The following is a 20698-nucleotide window of genomic DNA, read 5'->3' as shown; positions in this document are numbered from 1 at the left end:
GTGGCTGCTACCTTCAATGCATGAGACAACTATGAAAGCCTACAGCAGGTGACACGAAAGTTCGCAGGAAAGTTGAGTTGTTTATACTGTTTACGAGGTTTCAGGTTTATACAAGTTTAGAAATGCCTCGTTCAAGAAGCCGTAGCTCTTCTCCAAAGAAGAAACATTCAAAAAAGAGTCGACGTTCTCGTTCAAAATCTCGAGAGAGAAGAGAGCGCGAGAAGCGCAGTGCGTTGAAACTGAAAGTCAGGTAGCTAAATAGCCTAGTGTTATTATATATACACACAATTGTGAATGGTAGGATGAACGTGTCTAATGTGTACCGTAACATTAAGGGGTAGGCCTAAGTATGTGTAGTTGCTTTGTTGCAACATACCATTGAAACCTAGCATCTATGACTCCAGTCAGTCGGAGTTTCTAACTAAGACATACGTTCATTATGTCCCAGGTACGTTGTTCCCAATCGTCATAGGTGAGCCATGAACTTCTAGCATGGCCAGTGACAAAATGTTAGGGAAGTATACCCTTTTCAGTGTTCTGGCATTGAGGCCTAGGCCTAAGACAGTAAGAGTAAGAGTTGACTAATGTTGAGGATATAAAAACTTCTAAAGAGGATCCTAAGACTAGGTGGTGAACGTGTGAGAATTACAGTGGTGACTTGTTTACATTACAAATTTTATTAAAATCCTACATATCTATAAGGATGATATTGCATACAGATTTTTTTGATGAATCTTGAAGGTAAGGGCTTGTTGTAGCATTTAGTGCCTTCCCCACAATAATGCATTAAGTCTCTGGTTCAAAACCCCACTAGGAACCAGATTCTGTTTCCAAATAACTGATGTGCATTGATGGTCAGCAATCTACTGTGGAGTTAGTGCTTCTGGATTGTGAATAGGGAAATGAGTTTGATAAGACTGGGCGTGAGAGCATCTGCTGTTAATCCAGGATCAACACACAGAATAATATTTCAAATGAGCTTCTGATAGGACAAAATTATCCGTCGAATCGACAGGTTTCAATAACAGAAAAGAGGTCTGAAACCTAAGGCCTAGACTCAGACTTTCAAAACATTTTGGTTGGTTGAAGATCAACATTTTCTTCTTTTTTAATAAGAAACAAAAGTATAATTTTTACTTGCAGATCAAGATCAAGGGAAAGAAGTCACAGTAGAAAGAAGCGATCACATTCCAGGGTAAGCAGATCGTCGACACCAGAAGTGGATATATTTGGAAGAGATCTGAAACAAAAGTCTTTACTGGAAGAGTTGAAAAGAAAAGAGGACAGTGACAGAAAAGCAGAGCAAGAGAGACTGAGAAAAATGTATGTAAATTGCCATCAAAGCTTCAGTATGACTCATTTTAGATGCAATATTGTACAAGTGTGTAAGAATGCCAGAGTTATGAAGAATAAAGTAGAGTGAACAATACAAGATAGATTAAAAATTAAACAAAATGAAGTAAGCAAAGACAGAAAGAGAAGAAAACAACAATTTTGTACTTCTCACACATATTAACTAATTAAGGAAATATTTAACTTAGTTTGTAAATGAACATGGCAGTATTAAAGTCTTAAGGACAAGACATTGTTTATCTGGCAAATATATCCTCCATATTCTAGTTTATGCCAAGGAATTTCTACAAGCTTGCATTTACCTGACGACTTGGTGGACCCCTGTTGCCTTCTGCGACTCCTTTCCCACTAAAAAGAAAAAAATAACAATTCATAAAAAAAAAATTTTTTTTTACACAATTTACCTTTTTAGACGACAGCAAGAGCAACAAGAAAGACAAATAGAAGAAGATGTTTTGAAGAGAGTCGAGGAACTGTTGCCAAAGAGACTCGAAATTGAGATGGAGAAGAAACGAGAGGAGCTTGAAGATGAGGTTGCAAGACGAGTGGAAGAGGCGAGAAAGATTTTAGAAGAGACGTTGAGAGAAGAAAAAGAAAGGGAACAGGAAGAATTCCTTACAATTCAGAAACAGAAAGATGTGAGTGAAAAGACCTCTGCAATATATATATTTTAAGATAGTGTTTTAAACTGCTTTAAACTAAGTGTTTTAAACTTTACATGCTGCATGAGTAGCTACTTAGTGCAGGTTTTATTTACATTGCCTTATTTTATTTTTATATTGTCATGAAGTTCCTTATCAAAATTAAATATATTTACATGGTCAGATGTTACATTTTGGTTCATCTGTATAATGCGCTCATGCACACAGTTGCGCTAAACTACGTAACACTTGCATATGTATATATGTTTAATGGTACATTCTTTTGTTTCATTTTGTAGGAGGAAGCTCTGAATAGGCAAAAAGAACTTGAGGATCTAATGGAGTCAAACCAACTCAAATTAGAAGAAGCTCAAAGGAAGCTGGTGAGCTAGCTTGTTTTAAGTGGCAGGGGTTTGAATGAAATGTACACGTTGCGCAAAACACATACCAGCAATGTGGAAGGGCAGTATAGTAGAAGGGTAGCAATCTACTAGGTTAGCAGAAGGGCATAGCAATTTGAGCAACTCCCTTAAAACATACTTCCCAAGCAGATGGAAAGTTCATACAAAGTACAAGGGGAAATAAATATTGAGGGGGGTATGTAAAAAAGAAATTCATCTAAAAATGTCACAGGTAATTACAGAGGACAAAAACACAATGTCTGGCTTGCAGTGGTAAATGGGTTATTATTTACCAACCTGTTACTTTTTTCCAATTGTTGAAATAATTTTTTATAATCTTATTTGCAGAAAAAACAAATGCACAGACTTTGTAGTTGGTTGAAAAGTCTCTCCTGGAGGTTTTTAATCATGGGTGTACCAAATTGAATTAAATCAGCTCGAATGAAAGCATATTAGTCACAATTGTAAAGACGTAGTATTTAAAACTGGCGTTAGGAATGTAAGATGGGCAGTTAAAAATCAGAATAAACTCACCGAAACAAGCATAGAAAATGAAGAAGTTGCTGGCAGTGTCTCTTTAATTAAACTTACTTTTCTGATTTTTAGATTTTGATGAATTGATTTGAAGTTGTAACAAGATTTGTTTCCACAGAACTAAGATGCTTTAAAAAGTTATCACAAGACAGGGGGGGGGGGAAAAAAGTCTCACAGAATTGCAAAATGATAGTGTGTATCATGAAACATTAAACTGGTGCAACTGTCTAAAACAAAAGGGCCTATTTGCACTTCACATGCTAATGTAGGTCTTTTTTTTTATTGTTGACCAAGCTGGTAATTCATACTTCAATAAAAATGTGCAATAATCGGAATAAAAAAATGTTTTCCGAGTAAAATTTGACACTGCTGGACTATTTGGCAATTTGCATGACATCAGATATGGAGGAACAGTTACAGAAATTCCTCTTTGTATTTGTTAAATTTGTCACAACAGTGTGAGACAATCCTTCAAGTAGATGATGTTCTGCTAAAGTTTTGAGATATTTCTGCTATTTTGCGAGACTCGGGTGAAATAGTGGCTCTCGTTAGGAAAACCCTCCACCCACTCAACCGTTAACAATTTTGCTTTTATTTTTTCAATTTAAAGTAGCGTTTGGAGAATGATTCTGCTGTTCCATTGCAGTCACAGTGCTTCATAGGATGGCTGCTGACAGCTAAAGAACATTTCTCTTAGTGAGATAGAAGATACCACTTAAAATTGATCTATTTGATCAATCGATCGATGGCTGGCTTAAGCAGGGAAAAGTCTGGCTAGTGTAAAAGCGTGGGGTTTGGTTTTCGTTATTTCGTAACGTAGGTAAAACTCACTTTCTGTACGATCTCTGTTATAACCACTAGCGACTGGTTCTCCAAAGTGCATAGCAGCATTAATCATGTAAAGCAGTTATGGCATGTAAGAGGTACTGTATTTAATGCATATTCATCAAGCTATTAACAGTGCTAATACTTTTTTATTACAGCTCATAATGACAGGCCAAATGAAAAAACAAAAAAGATGTATGTCTTTCAAGATTTTAATTTCTCAGCCTCTTTCTCATGTTCCCTCAACGTGCAACTTTTTTTCTTAAGAGGACATCTTTTTTTGTGTGTAATAAATGTTACAAACCTTTGTTTCCATCATTGGTGAGTTATGTAGGATCATGATGTGTTTTGGCTGAACTAGGAGATGTGCAGAGTTAAAGAGATATAGCTAACATACACACAGTAAGAGTTAATGTGGAATTAAAGGAACAGCCTTATGGAAGAAGAGCTACTTACTTTCAGGAATGGCCGAGCTCCACCCAGGTGACCAGAATTTGAAAATTTTGTACGGTTTGTGTTAGATATATACCAATGCTTTGTCTGGTTTGACTACTTGGCCTGAACAAAAGTCACAAAATTATTGCTGTCGTAATTTACGGTACTCTGAAAAATTGACAAATGTATCTTAGGAACGTGGTGAGCCAGAAAGCGTTTTCAATTTTTTTTTCCTTGTGTGTAGAACCTTTTAACAGTTTATTGATAAAACTTGGTACCACACTGAAAATATCATTGTGGTTGTTCTACCATTGAAACAGGGTCAGTTTTTAAAAATGTGATTCTCTTGCTTGATTCCTAAGGAAAAAAAAAATTGTTGAAGAAGCTTTCGTAATACATTTTTGGTTATTGTTTGACAAAAATCGACCAGACATTGCATAGGTTAAGTTATTGTCCTTGTTTTGGCTATGGGACTTACATAAGTTGGAGTCTTCCGGTAGTTAAGGGCACAAGGAAATCCAGAGGCGGGATTTCTCCTGCGGTGTACCCCTGTGGGGTCCACGAAGCACAAACCATTAACTGATATCGTACTTGGTTTGCGATGAGTAAATTTGATGCTTCATCAGATGTCATCGGAATTTATAGATGACTGGAGATGGTATTGTGGCAGAGACGCAAAAAGTTTTAATGTAAACGATTCTTGTAATTTTTTTTCTGAAAGTCTTAAGGTTTAGCTTAAGTTGGATTCTGCCTCAATGTTGTAAATTCAAGTCTTCTGTCAGACATTTGGCCAGATATGCATTAACTTGTAAAGTCAATACATTGGATGTTAGTTGTCGGTGTCGCTTGTGTTGTAATTTTTTCCCCTTTTTTCTCGTTCTAATTCCTTTTTTAATTGTTGTTGTAGATGTTTGGAATTAAATGTGTAATTTAATGCTTTTACCGCATTAGTTGAGTGACAACCATTCTTCAAGACTGGTAGTCAAATTGGCTCCCCCAATGAATAAATAGTATCAATAATCCATTTGAAAAATAATGCCAAAAAAAGCTGGTTTGCTCTGGATGCTTTAGCTCATGCTATTCATAACCTGCTTTTTCTTTTCCCCCTCGCTCGATCAGTCGCAAAGAATGTGGATCATGTGACCTTTCTCCTTTGTCTTATAGGCAGAGGAGCGGTTGGATCTTGTAAATCGCCAGCGTCATTTAGAGGAGGAGAGAATGGCCTTTGAGAGAGACAGAAAACGAGAGGCCAAAGCCGCTCAGGAAACCATTCTGGGTAAGAAGGGTGCAAGGCCCAAGCTGTCGTTCAGTCTAAAGTGACCAAGCCCTCTCTGTTTTTCGCTGCTACGACTCACGATCCTACGAACCTGTGATGGTTGAACAGCAAAGTGGTGTTTCTCTGTCAGGTATACTTATCCTCTCAAGTTTGAAATACATCATCCAAGAACTGTGAAATGTTTTCAACACAAAGCTTACTGTTTACCCTTGCAGTGTTCTTGAGGTAACCATCATATCTGAGATCTAAGTTGATAAATGGGAGTCAACCAATTCCATGTTCATAGTTGTGGCAGTTGATGAGTGTGTTTTGTATGGGGGGGCCTTGCATTTGGTTATTTTTGAACTTCTTGGGAAGTCAGATGGTCCATCAAGAGTGGCATTGGAAGACCCACTGAGGAAATTGGTCCTCAGAGCCGAGGGGCTTTAGAGAAGACCGAAGGTTTCCAAGGTGGTAGAGTTGGCAACCCTATTAGTATGGAAAGAATGGAAGAGAGAGGTTGCAGGAAGTTGGTCTTTTTTGAGAAGAGCTTATAGATGATAAAAGTATGAAAGATTCAGTAGTACATAGATTTTCATTGCCCTACTCATGCCTACTTAATAAATAGCAGATGTGAAGCACCAGTATTGCTTCATATAGCAATTTGGATGTGATGCTAGAAATGGATAGAGAATGATGGTATGTGTGTAGGGGGGGGGGGGGGGGCGGGAGAAGGGTACAAAAGTTCCATGGGCAATAGAAGCTAATTTGATGCCCATATTAGATTAGTAGGCACTCTCCTGTTGTTGTCTACAATTGGTGTTATCTTACTAATCGTTTGTTAAAGGTGAAATACTGTTTGTTTTTTTTAATTATGGAGACCTTATTGCATGAATTTCAATTATTCAATGAATTTTGGTTCCCAGTAGGTTAGTTAGCCAGCGACATACTAAATATCAGTCTGTATCAAAGGTTTATAAGCTATATAATGTACAATTAGAATTATGATGATAGAACAAGGGAGGGGGAATGGGGAGGTGGTGAAGGTAGGGTGTGGTCAGGGTTGTGAATCGACTTTGAAGGGGGCATGGTATCAAGAATAGCAACAGAAATTTTAGAATGGATGTGTTGGTCTGTAACAGAGATAAAAGAAAGGGTGGGCTTTATGGCATGAAAATGCCTTAAGACGTGAAAGGCCAATTAGAGGTGGAAGAATAAAGCGGGGGAGATGCAAAGAATGCTCACTAAGGTTAACCTTGAATTGAAAGGAATGGGGGGGGGAGGGGGGTAATTCTGCCTTATATTTAGAGGGTTTACATACGAGTGAATATTGAGGGATAAGAAGTATACATGTAATGTCTGTAATATTTTGCATCTGTATTCCACAGTCTACACATTATCACATATTATTCTCTGGGGTGTGTATGTGTGTGAGGTAATTTTTGCTGTTGGCATTACATTCATGTTATATATACCAGTTCATAATGTCTACTGGATCATGATAGAGAGATAACACCTGGATTATAAAATGTGGAACTTTTTATCTCAAATGGATTTTAGAATTAAGGTGATTCTCATTCCTCAGTCTTCTTCTTTCTTTGTGTCGTTTATTATTATTATTAATTATATTTTGATATCTTGTCTTAAAAATTAAGTGGATAGATACTATTACTTACCTCAAATATCCAGAGAATCTTAACCATGAAAATTGGTAGCAGTGCTTTGTTAGCAGAGAATATCGTCAACCACAAAAGACTGTTTCGTGTAACCTTCATATTAATTCAATTTCGTAAAATTTCAAAAGAAGAAATCAAATTGGTAAATAGTTTCACACAACTTTATTTTAATTCTTCCACAAAAAATATTTGCTTTCATTAAATTTCCATAAATTCCATTATAATTGCTTTCTCAGCTAACTTATCTTATTAAAACATTTTTTTTTTACTACTGAATGGTAAAGGTAAACATATCTGTTACTATGATGGTCACAGATGAATTTTTTTCTGGTATCCTCTAAATTTGCCAGTGACATTTGTCTGAAAAAGGGCAAGTGTTACAATGCTGTAAACAAATATTGCTGTAAAATTTGCTGGTTTTTCTGACTTACCAAACTAGACTTTTGTCCGAATGTCTAGTTGTCCAACTATATGTGTTTTCACTGTAATGGAACTGGCCATGCCTTCATTGATACAGTAGTTTGTCTGACCACAAATTTAGAGGTATCAGACCATCCTTTTGAACCCAATTCTATCCTTTCAATAAAATTAAGCTATAATTAATAAATGATAAAACCATAAAATGTAACTCACATAACCAGCTGTTACAATATTAAAACAAGGCTCTTTTGAACTATTGAAAATTCCGTCCAAGTTTCCAAGAGATAGAAGTTTTGGATTTATTAGTGATGTATCAACAGTATTTTCTGGTTTCTTTTGCATCACAGCAGGTATTTTCTAAAAACACAAAACTGAAGTATCACAAGGCTAAATATACAAATCTGTAATATTTACAAAATATCTCTTCCCTGCAAGGTGAAAAGCAATACCAAAAAAATAAAAAAAATCTTAATTAACATTACAACTCTCAAGAAATTGTGTTACTACAGTTTAACGGTTCTAAATTGTAACACAAATGTGGCATCCTGTACGAAAGAAACCTGGATGAACCACTAGAAAAATTACGTTAGAATTAATAGCAATGTAAATATATTCTTAAAGGTAGGCACCCGAATCCCTTGGTAGTGATATCTAAATATACTTGATATTTACAATGCTGACAAGACACTTAGGTGTTTGTGAGTGCATCTTAAATGCACAACGAGACCACAAACTCTTACGGACGGCTTTACTTTGAATCAAGGCATTGTAGTCTGAATATAAAACTATATATATTTGGTCACAATATGGGAATGATTTGAGCAAGACATCTAAATGAAAGACATTCCACTTCAAGGTTTAAAAAAGTTTGGCAAGGTTTTACAGGAAAATTTTGGAAAGTTTTCAAAGGAAATGCAAATGTGTGAAGTGATCATAAAGAATGACAGCAATTTAAGAGTATCATGAAATGGTCATCATGACAGGAATGTGATTTAATGGTCTTAGGATAGTCTTGCATGTAATTGGTTAGCTTCTGTTGCAGAAACATGAGGACCCACTAGAAATAGGGTAGAACTTATTATATGGAAAGAAAAACCTGTTTCTACCATTGTCATTACTCTGCGTGAGTGTGTTTTCTGTTGCATATCGGGAAAATCCCAGCTTTCAAACATTTGTCCAAAATATTTGTCAATAATATAAATCCTATGTCATTTGAACAAAGTACTGTAGCTCAAGACTAAAATCAAAAAGCTTTAAGATGAATACAATGGAATTTATCTTGAAATAATTTATCATGAAAGATCAGACTTTAGACAGTGAAAGGATTCCATCCATCTGGGCAATTTTAGAGATTTTCACTTAACTGTTAGTGACGGAATATTCAACACTGTTTTTTATGATTATTATTAATTAAATCAAATCCTTAATATTATAAAGTATCATTTAGAGCAGGGTAATTAAGAATCCAAGCTCATCAGGAGAGCAGTACCTCTCTTGATCCAGTGATCTGGATTAAAAGCTCCTGCCTTCAGATCCACGCCAACGATAAAAGAAGCTCTCCCAGTGGAACCACTCCGATTAGGGTAGTAGTAGCACGGGCACGCATATGTACCTACAGGATAAGAATTTAGGGAATTTTAAGTCAACCGTATTGTCCTCATATATGCTGTGATCATATTGATTTTCTTTGCCCCTTCTGCACCCACCCTCTCCCAATTTGGAAATTGGACCTACAATAAGGATGAGTTCCAGGGGGTGGGGATTGTAGTTATGAAAATTGCAGTATTTTTTATTTGCTATATAACATGTTTGTTATGCTCCCAGAATCTGTGGACCATCCAAAAGGTATGATTAAATTACATTGAACTACACCGAAGCACAAAGAGGGAAACATTGAACTAAGCACAAGGAGGGAGGTTTGCTTACCTTTACCACTCTTCTTTTTGTTCTCTACTGGCTTGAAGTGGATCGTTGGTACAGGGCACACTAATTGCATGGGGGTGGCCTCGACCAAACAAGCATTTTTCTTGTCCCATCCAGCTCCTTCGAGGTACAGACCCTTGACCCAGACGCCATCCTTTGGAGGTTCAACGATGTTATTGTCATCGACTGGGGAGACTATGAACTCCCAGGACAGGCTGTCTACAGAGACCTATAAGTAACATTGACAGGGAGAGATGAAGATAGTTAGAAATGCCTCAAAATACAACCACCATCAGACTATTAAGCTTGTCAACAAATGTTAGCAACAATGGCAATATATGAAGAATGTTGTACCACAGTTAGCCTAACTCTAAAGGGCAACTATCAAATCTTAACCATGGTTACATACCCACAACATAGCTTGATTCTAAACTGAAATTCTATAAACTAGTGAGAGCAGCAAAAGTTAAAAATTCTAGGAGAGGGCCAAATTTTATTTGAAGAATAATCTTCACATGATCAATCTAACAGTGGGAGAAAGCAAAGTTGTCTGTGTGAACTAAAACTACAAGCACTGACATCTGGATGATTGGGTGGGAGCTGAAGAGTATAAATAGAACAGACAGCTGTGTACAGCTGTGTCTGTACTCGTATTCTAGCATAGTTACCAGTACTCATACTCGCCCTCCTGGATGTGTACGTGTACTCGGGACAGGTTTTAGTAGCAGTACAGGAACTAACTCAATGTAATGTACAGGAACTAACACAAAATAATGTACGGGAACAAACGCAAAATAATGTACAGAAACTAACACAAAATAATGTACAGGAACTAAAGCAAAATAATGTACAGGAACTAACACAAAATAAGGTACAGGAACTAACGCAAAATACTGTACAGAAACTAACACAAAACAATGTACAGGAAATAATGTACTCATGTTTACAACCTTGTACTCTTACTTGTACCCACATCACAGGGAATTCTACTTGTACTCAAACTCATGCTGTTGTACCCATACTAAAGGTCTATAAGGTGGAAACACCTAGTTATACCCATATTTGCAAAAATAAACAGGCATAAATCATACAGCTTGATACAAGTTGACCAGGCATGGACTCACATTGTTCTGCCTAGCAGATGTCTGCAGGACAGCAGTCAAAAATCCTGTAGGGAAAGTGAATCCAGACATCCAGAAGATCACAGGAGGGTGCGCAGTACTGGCCCACTTTTCCAACTGCTCGACACGTTGTATCAACTCCCTGGTCCAGGCACCTAGGGGCTTTCGTGACGGGTATGCCTGCCGAGAGGGAAATATACATAAAGATCAGTTTTGGAAGGAGAGAGATACTCTGTGCAGATTGCATTGTTCAGTGAAGCGTCTCAGTAAAAACAAATTCCTGTTCTACTATGATGGTATCTTTGTACACAGGATTTACCTCTGTTTATGGAAACTATTAATAACATACAAATAGTATTATGAAAGGGTTGCCATATGATAATACTTATTAGTATACATCTTTTCCAGACATTGTGGTCAATTAAGCCTAACTAGAGCGTTTGGAGCATGCATGGTAATGTTACAGTCACTTTTAAAAATTTGAGTGAATTATTTCAATAGTTTCATCTGGCCTGTAACTTTATTGTAGTAATAGCTTACAAAATTGTACTACTGTGGTTAAGATTAATGAAATATCACTTTAGAAGTTAATTTATATCTGGGAAGATATGAATGGTGCAACAAATGGCATTTCTGATGTTATGAACACACTATTTATTATGGACATACTATTTTTTATGGACATGCTATTTTCATCACCATTTCATTTTCTAATCCACTTCCACTGCTAACTTGCTGAAAATTTTTATTTAGTTTTAGTTTTTATATTCCCTTTATCTATATTTTAGGTTTGCATATTTGGACACTTTTCAGCCTTTTCCACATATTTCTATATTAATATTTTTTGCAATTTTGAGATTGCTAATTACATTCTTGGCATATCTTTAAATATTTCATACATTTTCATATCCTTACATATTTTTTATATATCTTCACATATCTTTATAAATTTCCCACTCATAAATATTACTGAGCAGGAGGAACGTTATGATTTTCAATGTGTCATATTTTAATAATTGGCTGAATAAATGAATTGAATATCGCAAATGTTAGACTTAGAGTTCCCTGCTACTCGTGGAAAGTGTTTATAAATATCCAAAGCCTGCTTTCCTTCATAACTTAAGCCTGCTGACAACCTGCTTCAATCATATAGGATTTACTCCCCATTTTCTTCTTCATACGCATTGCATTGCTCGTGCATATTTGTCCCAATCGATACCCTAATATTCGATACTCTTACGCAGGCAAAACCTGCTTGACTTGGCTGATGAAGATATTGCATCTTTGTAATTACTTTCTCAAGTGTTCGCTATGCAGACCAGTGTTGCATACATGTGACTCATTAGCCCAGTGGGCAGTACTGTGGCACTATAGTGTTAGATTACAATAACAGGCTAATCTTGAAATTACTCCCGGGCCAGCTTGAAAACTGTGATCAGATTACGTCGCACTTTGAAGACAATTAACTACTGAGAGGTATAAAAATGCGACCCACGTTGATCTTTATTAAAATAACAAATGTACAGGCTGACTGTGCGACTCAGTGTGATTTAGAGTTGATTTAGACTTAATTAATTCAAGCATCTATAATACCATACCACAAAGATTCAATGACAGTACTTGCTGTACAAAAAAAATGTTTCTGGTTACATCATTACGTTCTCAAAAGACCTATGACATCCTATCAGTATAATCCCACGACTAAGCTGCTGCACGAATGCTTAATAAGACTCATCTTTACAATAACATGATCCAATACATATATATATATATATTTATATATAGATTGGCGGGTCACTTTACCTTTTCCCACATAGGAGGAACTCTTGCATCATAGATACATGTAAATATCTCCTCTAAGTCTGATGACATCACCACCAGACCCCTGATTCCCTTCTCCAAGTCAACCAATGAGGAACGGATTACTTGCAACAGGGTATTGTACCTCTGGATCTTTGGATTGAAAAGTATAAAAATTGTGAAAAAATGTGAGTATGTATTACTTCTGCTGTAGTAGTGTCCAAAGATCCTTTCACATATATATATGTATAGTTGAATGAGTAATATAAGACTACTGATCATAGTAATGGATTCTCAAAGTTGGGAAGGAGGAAGAGGGGAAGGAGGGAGGGAAAGGGGGAGGGTGGGGTGGGGGTTTGGCTGGTTATCACCTACCTCTTGTAACAAGACAACGTTTAATGGAGACGGGTCATCCTTGAGAATCTTCTCTGTTCCTTCGTAGTCGATATCCTCTGGAATTCTCTCCAACACATCTGCAGCAAGTTTCTGGACCTGGTAATGAAACAAAGCAGTAAGAGTTTGTAAATTAAATTCTTAGAGATAAATGACATATATCCAAAGAGAAACCTCCTGCTAAACTTCAACACCAGTCTTCTTCAGTTTTGATTGTATTTATGTATTTTCAAACATATGTCATTCATGGCTTACTGCATTCCAATTATGTATCGAATGAGACTGGGGTGGGATCCAATGTTACATGATATGCAAAGTTGCTTTAGCTTCAGATGAACAAAAAACAGAAAAGAAATATTGATAGTCCCCAGTTAATGATATTTTATTCCTATTTGCACTTTTGTCAAGTGAAAAACAAAATATTGAGTGAATCCATTATGCTCATGACAAATTGCTGGTTAATTTAACTAGTGTTGTGTATAAAACATCTCTTGATCAAAATATTGCATTTGACTAGTGTTAAATATTATTAATTATTATAAATAATTTAAATACAAATATATATAACTATTTTCCCTTAACTTTTACAGTAATTAAAACTGACAAAATGTACATTTCCAAGAGTTTGAAACTCTCCAAATTACTCCCAGTCATCGAGATGGACTATGTAAGCAAATTGGACATTAGAGGGTGGTAGTTTAAGAGGGGTGATAGGGTAGGAGGGGGTGATAGGGTAGGAGGGGGTGATAGGGTAGGAGGGGGTGATAGGGTAGGAGGGGGTGATAGGGTAGGAGGGGGTGGTTACGGTAGAAGGCGGTGGTTGGGTAGGGAGTGGGTGGTAGGTTAGGAGCTCGTCAGTGGTTGAGTAGGAGGGGTTAGTAGGCTAGGAGGGGTGGTAGGTTAGAAGCTGGTGGTAGGATAAGAGCGGGTAGTAGGATAGGAGGGGGGAGGGAAAATGTGGGAAGCAGATAGGAAAAGGTAAGGAGGAAGCATGTGGGACATGCTATAAATACTTCCTCCAAAATGACTTTCTTAAACAATTTATGGACAACCATGACAACTTTAAATAGGCTGAATGTTTGGTGTAGGTTAACAGTAAACATTACGGTAGGAGTGATAGAAGCATAAGGGGAGGAGTGACGTACCTTGCTTTCTCTGCTCTCGCCCTCCTTAACAGACACTTGAGGTTGCAGAGACAAGAGCGTATCAAAGAGAGTTCTTGTCTCTGTTATCTGGCTGGCTATGTCAGCGTTGGGGTGTTGACCAAAGGCCTCAGGGTGATCTACACCTGGTAGCATGCTGATGTACTCCTGTAAATGGTGGAGAGAAAAACAGGTGACCATGATATGAAACCAGAACATTCCATCTGGCAAACACCCTTTGTCTATACTGTTAATCAGGTCTAAGCCCTTGCTACGATAGTAAATCTCTCATCCATCCCTATACAGGGAGTTTACATGATATGCCTTCTGTCCAAGAAAGTAAACCAATACCCAGTGATACATGTGAACTGAGATTTTTTTTTTTTTTTTAAATCACTTACAAAATATTATGTAATAACTGATTCGAAATAAAGCTTTAATATATATTGGGCACTATCAGACATAACAACAGAAAAAAAAGGAAAAGAAATAAAAACAGACGACTCTTGAACACAATGTCATGATTATTTAGAAATGCCTATCATCTCAGTTCACTTTAATGTATAAGCTAGGAACAGATGATGTACAGTAGCGTCCTCAGATAGAGCAGTCTGCTTACCAGATAGGTTGGTAGAGGGCCATCCTTGGGAATGTAGTAGGTTTCCAAGGAAGAAAGTCTGAAGGGCAAGAAAACAAACTCAGATATAAGTGATCTTCATGGTAAAGAAACTTAATGTTCAGGAGAAAGTTGAATCTAGTAGCATTAGATGGGAGAAAGTCATTCAGTATGGTGTAATGTGACCTGGGTCAAATCAGTATGTGTACCCCAAGTCATGTTATATGAGTGTTACATGGACAAAAACAGTCAGTGTACTGCTCATGTAGTGGGACCCAGTTTATACCATTATGTGTACCTGCGTTATGCCACATGTGTGTGACCTGGGTCAAGTCAATGTTTGTACCACATATGTAGTTTGACCTGGGTTAAATCATTATATATACGTGGTATGCTACCTAAGGGTGTACCACATATGAAGTGTGACCTGGGTTAATCATTATATATATGTGTCATGCCACCTGAGTGTGACCTGGGTCAAGTCAATGTTTGTACCACATATGTAGTTTGACCTGGGTTAAATCATTATATATACGTGTCATGCAACCTAAGTGTGACCTGGGTCAAGTCAATGTGTGCACCACATGCGTAGTTTGACCTGGGTTAAATCATTATATATAAGTGTCATGCTACCCCCTGAGTGTGACCTGGGTCAAGTCAATGTGTGCACCACTTACATAGTGTGACCCAGTTCATACCATTATGTTTACCTGTGTTATGCCCCTGAGTGTGACCTGGGTCAAGTCAATGTGTGTACCACATATGTAGTTTGACCTGGGCTAAATTATTATATATATGGGTCATGCTACCTTGAGTGTGACCTGGGTCAAGTCAATGTGTGCGCCACATACGTAGTGTGACCTGGGTTAAATCATTATATATACGTGTCATGCTACCCCCCTGAGTGTGACCTGGGTCAAGTCAATGTGTGTACCACATATGTTGGTGACCTGGGTTAATCACTATATAAATGTGTCATGCTGATGGTAAAGAAACTTGATGTGCAGGAGAAAGCTGAATCTAGTAGCATGACCCGGGTCAAATATCATTGTTTATCTGTGTCATGCTTCGTAAGCGTGACCCTGGAGCTCATGATCCTCCTTTGCGTACATAATACTTACTTGAAGAAGGATGTACTAAGAGCGGCTTCATTAAAGTAGTCGCTGATGTAAGTCTGCAGGAGTCTACGATCATAGTCGTCCGTCACGTGACCTCCGTAATTCACTCCGGCGATGAGATACTTCAGGGCGTCCCAGGGTGTCTCTTCATATTCATCCAGGTAGATACTCAGTAAATTCTCAGAGACCTAAGAATAAGATAAAGTGATCTTAAACAATTTACAGGGTAAAGTTCAGGGGTCAGGTCAGGGGTCAGGTCTTATTTAGTTACAATGTGTGTATCCACTCTCTGGTGTGTGACATACAGGAAATAGATGGCCCGACAACAGAGTGCGAGATCTATTGAGGGTTGAAAATAAAATTAAAATAAAATAAAACTGTTAGCAAACTGCTTATCCACTAGAGAGCATGTTTAGGAGAATGTGTAAAAGTAAGTTGGCCTGATGTTTCGATCCTAGCAGGATCTTCTTCAAAGGCTAAATGACAAGTAACAGTAACAGAAGGGACAAAAACACGCACAAAATAAAGACAGGTTAATGAGCATGGTGAACACAAAGAGATGGATGTAAGGGGATTAGTAGACAAGGGATGGAGAGAAGAAACAAAGAAACCAACAGGGGAAGAGGAGAGGTAGGAGATAAACAGTGGAGGGACAAAGAGAGGATTAAGGGAAGAGGGTAGGGAATAAACTGGAGAAGGACAAAGACAGAAAGGTGTGGAGAAAGAGAGGGTTGAAATGATCACAAGAAAGTGAATAATTATGGTGATATAAGAACTGATAATTACATGACCGTGTCAATAAGTTTAAAGACACTGTCTTCTCAAGCTGGGTAAAATAACTCTTATCTAAACAACTGGTATAATATTCTCTATATCAAGCCATTACTCAATATTCTGGCATGACACTGTGTTTCATGAGAACTATGTTTACACCACTGGTGCTTTTTGAGAGGGACTGATTCACCCAGGAATGCTAAAAGTGTAAACTAGCTGCCAGAGTGGTTATGTGCAGGTTATTCAGTGTTATGGTTATACACTAACAGGTTAGTTTGTACATAGTACAAAGCCATTATCACTGCCTAGGGTGAAGTACAAAGTCAAATACTAGAAGATATTACCCGACAGATTTCTTTTTGTATCTTGTACATTCTATCAGGGCAAACAAACAATTGCACATGTACACAAAATCATATCAGTAATATGTAACATATTTATTATCTAACTTGCCAGATATACATGCATGTGCCGATAAACATTATATAATATGATTGAATTCATCACCGAAATTTCAGATATATGCAAATCTGCAATTTTGGTAAAGGTAAATGTCACAATAACTTATTACAAACATTCTGTTTACTGTAACACACGATAACACATAGATGTGTAAATATGAGCCTACCTCAAAATCAGAGTCATTAAACCCATACATGATATTCCAACCAAGCATGAGGAATTTCTTTCTTTCCAAGAGAACAGAGTGGAAGAAGCACAGAGCAAACAACAACTTCTTGTACTTCTCTGGTTGGGAGCAGCGAGAGAACTGTTGCTCTGTCACCAGGTGGTACAGACGTTTCATGTTAGCTTTCAGACCCTGAGGAAGAAAGATGGTAACGTCAGATTAGGGAAAAGAAAACTGTGTTAATTTAAACCTTAGTATCCTTGAAAATTGCGAGATCTGTAATTCCTTGTAGAGGTGAAGAAATAGAACTATGCTTAAACAAGACATGACAAGACATGAAGTGGTGGACAAGACATGAAATGAAGAGACATGAAACGACGAGACATGATACGACAAGACATGAAACGACGAGACATGAAACGACGAGACATGAAACGACGAGACATGAAACGACGAGACATGAAACGACGAGACATGAAACGACGAGACATGAAACGACGAGACATGAAACGACGGGACATGGAACGACGAGACATGAAACGACGAGACATGAAACGACGAGACATGAAACGACGAGACATGAAACGACGAGACATGAAACGACGAGACATGGAACGACGAGACATGGAACGACGAGACATGGAACGACGAGACATGGAACGACGAGACATGAAACGACGAGACATGAAACGACGAGACATGAAACGACGAGACATGAAACGACGAGACATGAAACGACGAGACATGAAACGACGAGACATGAAACGACGAGACAGGAAACGACATGATACGATGAGACATGAAACGACGAGACATGGAACGACGAGACATGGAACGACGAGACATGGAACGACGAGACATGGAACGACGAGACATGAAACGACGAGACATGAAACGACGAGACATGAAACGACGAGACATGAAACGACGAGACATGAAACGACGAGACATGAAACGACGAGACATGAAACGACGAGACAGGAAACGACATGATACGATGAGACATGAAACGACGAGACATGAAACGACGAGACATGGAACGACGAGACATGGAACGACGAGACATGAAACGACGAGACATGAAACGACGAGACATGAAACGACGAGACATGAAACGACGAGACATGAAACGACGAGACATGAAACGACGAGACATGAAATGATAAGACATGACAAAGACAAGAATATGACATTATAAGACATGCCATGAAAGCCGTTCACAGACTTGTTGCATGACAGAGAATTGCAGGGCCTGTTACATAAATGCCCTCAATAAACAGACTGTGCTTTATCTCTGGTCTTCTTTTTTATCAATATCTAAAGAGATCTTACTTTCACACCATTGTTTGACTTAACTCTTCTATATGTCATACTTAAATGTCATTCTATATATCATACCTATAAGTCATTCAAAGCAAATCTTGTAGCAAAACCACAAATAAAATGGAATTAAATACAAACACACAAAATGAAAAGAAAAGAAAGAAAGACAAAAAGAAAGATACAAAATAAAAGGCAAACCTTTGGTGGTTCTGTGGTCATTTTGATTCCAGCTTGGAGGATTGAGATTGGGAATTCTGGATGAGGGCTGCTACTCAGCCAGAGTCTGAAGTCAGGATGAGGTTCCTCCACCTGAAGCTGTTCGACCAGTTTATCTAACTGGGGCATCCAACTCAGAGACAAATGACAATTAGCCAGGAAGACCCAGTTACCCTGAAATAAACCAAAACAAACAATTTGTAACCATCGCTTTTTACCTCAACATTTTCTGAATCAAAGATGGTTTGACTACATACAGTTGGTATTGTTGTTTCCTGAGAACACCGATTATGGACTGATTCGATCCATTTTTTGGGGGGTTTCTCCTTTTTATATATTTATTGATACTTTTGTTCTTGGAGAAAGTGAATGTCACTGAATGGATGACAATATTTTCAACCTGCTTATGAAAAATATCTGAGCTTTCTTCCAGAATGAACAATTCTTCCAGAATGAACAAAGGTTGATGTAAGTTTCATCTCTTCATTCAAAGTCATCTTGGAGCTAGGGTTCTAAATAAACTAACGGGTGGATTCCTAGATTCTACTCACAGAATTATAATGTACTTTCTACACTTAATTTTTACTCTTCATGGAGGTTAACTTCTTGAAGGTACCATAAAGTTAGGGTAAAGAATACTGTGTTACTTGTTCATTATATAGTAGTTTATTTAGAGCTTGCTTATTAATGTTAATTAATTCTACATTTGACTGATTACTTATATTTGACTCAACTGATTAGTTAGCATTTCACTAATATTATCACTCACATCACACATATTATTAAACATAATCACTAGCCACTGCACTAAACACACAGATATTAGTCAAATTTTACTTCAGACTTTAGTGATGTAGTTACATTCTGGAATATCAGCTGCTCATTACTTTAACCATTCAAACTATAACTTTGTATTAAGCTGCATAACTCTCTTACACCTTCCTTGATCATCCTGGTGGCTATAGTTTTGTTTAGTACTGCCACTTTATAATTGCAAAACTACACAGGAGGGGGTACCCCATGTGCCCCCTCAACCGACTCCAATCCCCTTGATCAAACTATAACTTTGTTTCAAGATACGTACCTCTCGGACACCTTCCTTGATCATCCTTGTAGCTATGGGTGCCTGTCCCTGACCAAGGGATAGAGCATGGAACCTGTGAGCCATTCCACTCTGCTCTGCTAACTGAAGCAACATACTTGTTGGATCCTTTTGAAGGAATTACAGAAACAAACACAAGAATAAGAACAACTTTAAAATTGGAACAGACTAGAGCAGAAAAAAAACAACAGATCTCTGACATTACAATGTACAGATGAAAAAATTCTATTATATAGAATAAAGACAATAATTTAAAAATGTTTGTTTAATTTTAGTGTTAGACATGATGGTGCTTTTTTAAGCTTATTTTTATGTTAACTGTATTAATTACAGTTCTTTATATAACTAAGTTGATATATGGTCGATACATAAGTGCAAAGTAAGCAGTTTGGGATATAACAAGTATACAGCAACTGGCCACTTAGCATACTCTTCTTCTCAACCATAGCATCCTGAAAAACTATGGTGGATACAGCATCTAACCGTAACTATTCCTCCGCCCCCTCCTCACTTCTTTCCCACTTTATGCAACCCACTTTGTCATAGTAATTATTCCGATTCATGCACTGAAGGAAATTAACAGCCTCCTAAAAATGATTGAAAGAAATTTCTGTAAGCCTGTGATCAAAATCTGGAAATGACCTTCTCAAGCAGACAAAATATTTGTCCGAGACAAGAGCAGATTCCTGCCGATGAGATGTTGTAAATGAATGAATATATCAATGTTCACACTCACCACTCCAGGAGATAACACAAAGATGAGAGGAGTCTTAGTGGTGGAATCATCCAGGACAGCCTTCATATCGAGAACTGGAGGCTCGACAAACCTAATCGGGTCACAAAGCAGAAGTAGCATTAGATGAATAAAGGGGAAAAAACAGAGTCCAAAAAGCAGGTCGATAAAGGAGCATTACGGCTGGGGAAGGGGGGGGAGGGGTAGACATTGAAAGAAAGTTTGCATGTGTCAAACATCTGGGACCCTTAATTGAAATTGAATAATCT

The 20698-nt window shown here is 37.6% G+C and overlaps 2 protein-coding genes across 5 annotated transcripts in view; one reads left to right on the top strand and one right to left on the bottom strand.

Moving 5' to 3' along the window:
- LOC139975471 (uncharacterized) lies at positions 1–7015 on the top strand. Its single transcript, XM_071983472.1, has 5 exons — positions 1–250; positions 1144–1323; positions 1766–1991; positions 2294–2377; positions 5354–7015. Exons 1-5 carry the CDS (start codon positions 123–125, stop codon positions 5507–5509), a joined length of 774 nt encoding a protein of 257 aa, XP_071839573.1. The 5' UTR covers positions 1–122; the 3' UTR covers positions 5510–7015.
- Positions 7016–7267: 252 nt separating this feature from the next.
- Positions 7268–20698, bottom strand: part of LOC139975469 (dynein axonemal heavy chain 2-like) — a 71887-nt gene continuing 58456 nt past the window's right edge. For all 4 annotated transcript variants that reach the window (XM_071983468.1, XM_071983469.1, XM_071983471.1 and 1 more), the window contains exons 70-81: positions 20433–20523; positions 19679–19804; positions 18577–18768; positions 17056–17247; positions 15657–15841; positions 14539–14596; positions 13923–14087; positions 12760–12876; positions 12388–12537; positions 10588–10764; positions 9467–9692; positions 7268–9152 (exon numbers count right to left, since the gene is read on the bottom strand). In XM_071983468.1, the coding sequence (XP_071839569.1) occupies positions 8998–9152; positions 9467–9692; positions 10588–10764; positions 12388–12537; positions 12760–12876; positions 13923–14087; positions 14539–14596; positions 15657–15841; positions 17056–17247; positions 18577–18768; positions 19679–19804; positions 20433–20523 (1834 nt within the window). In that variant the 3' untranslated portion in view covers positions 7268–8997. The remainder of the gene's footprint in view (positions 9153–9466; positions 9693–10587; positions 10765–12387; positions 12538–12759; positions 12877–13922; positions 14088–14538; positions 14597–15656; positions 15842–17055; positions 17248–18576; positions 18769–19678; positions 19805–20432; positions 20524–20698) is intronic.

Source organism: Apostichopus japonicus, chromosome 10, assembly GCF_037975245.1.
Source record: "Apostichopus japonicus isolate 1M-3 chromosome 10, ASM3797524v1, whole genome shotgun sequence".
Taxonomy (NCBI): Eukaryota; Metazoa; Echinodermata; class Holothuroidea; order Aspidochirotida; family Stichopodidae; genus Apostichopus; species Apostichopus japonicus.
The sequence above is the reverse complement of the archived record's forward strand: the minus strand, read 5'-3'. Positions and strand labels throughout refer to the sequence as shown.

Bases quoted from the DNA above. Each gene is read 5' to 3' on its own strand.
- LOC139975471 (XM_071983472.1), top strand. From the start codon at position 123: ATGCCTCGTTCAAGAAGCCGTAGCTCTTCTCCAAAGAAGAAACATTCA. The intron at 251-1,143 runs GTAGCTAAATAG...TTTTACTTGCAG, and splicing joins GCGTTGAAACTGAAAGTCAG to ATCAAGATCAAGGGAAAGAA. The intron at 2,378-5,353 runs GTGAGCTAGCTT...TTTGTCTTATAG, and splicing joins AAGAAGCTCAAAGGAAGCTG to GCAGAGGAGCGGTTGGATCT.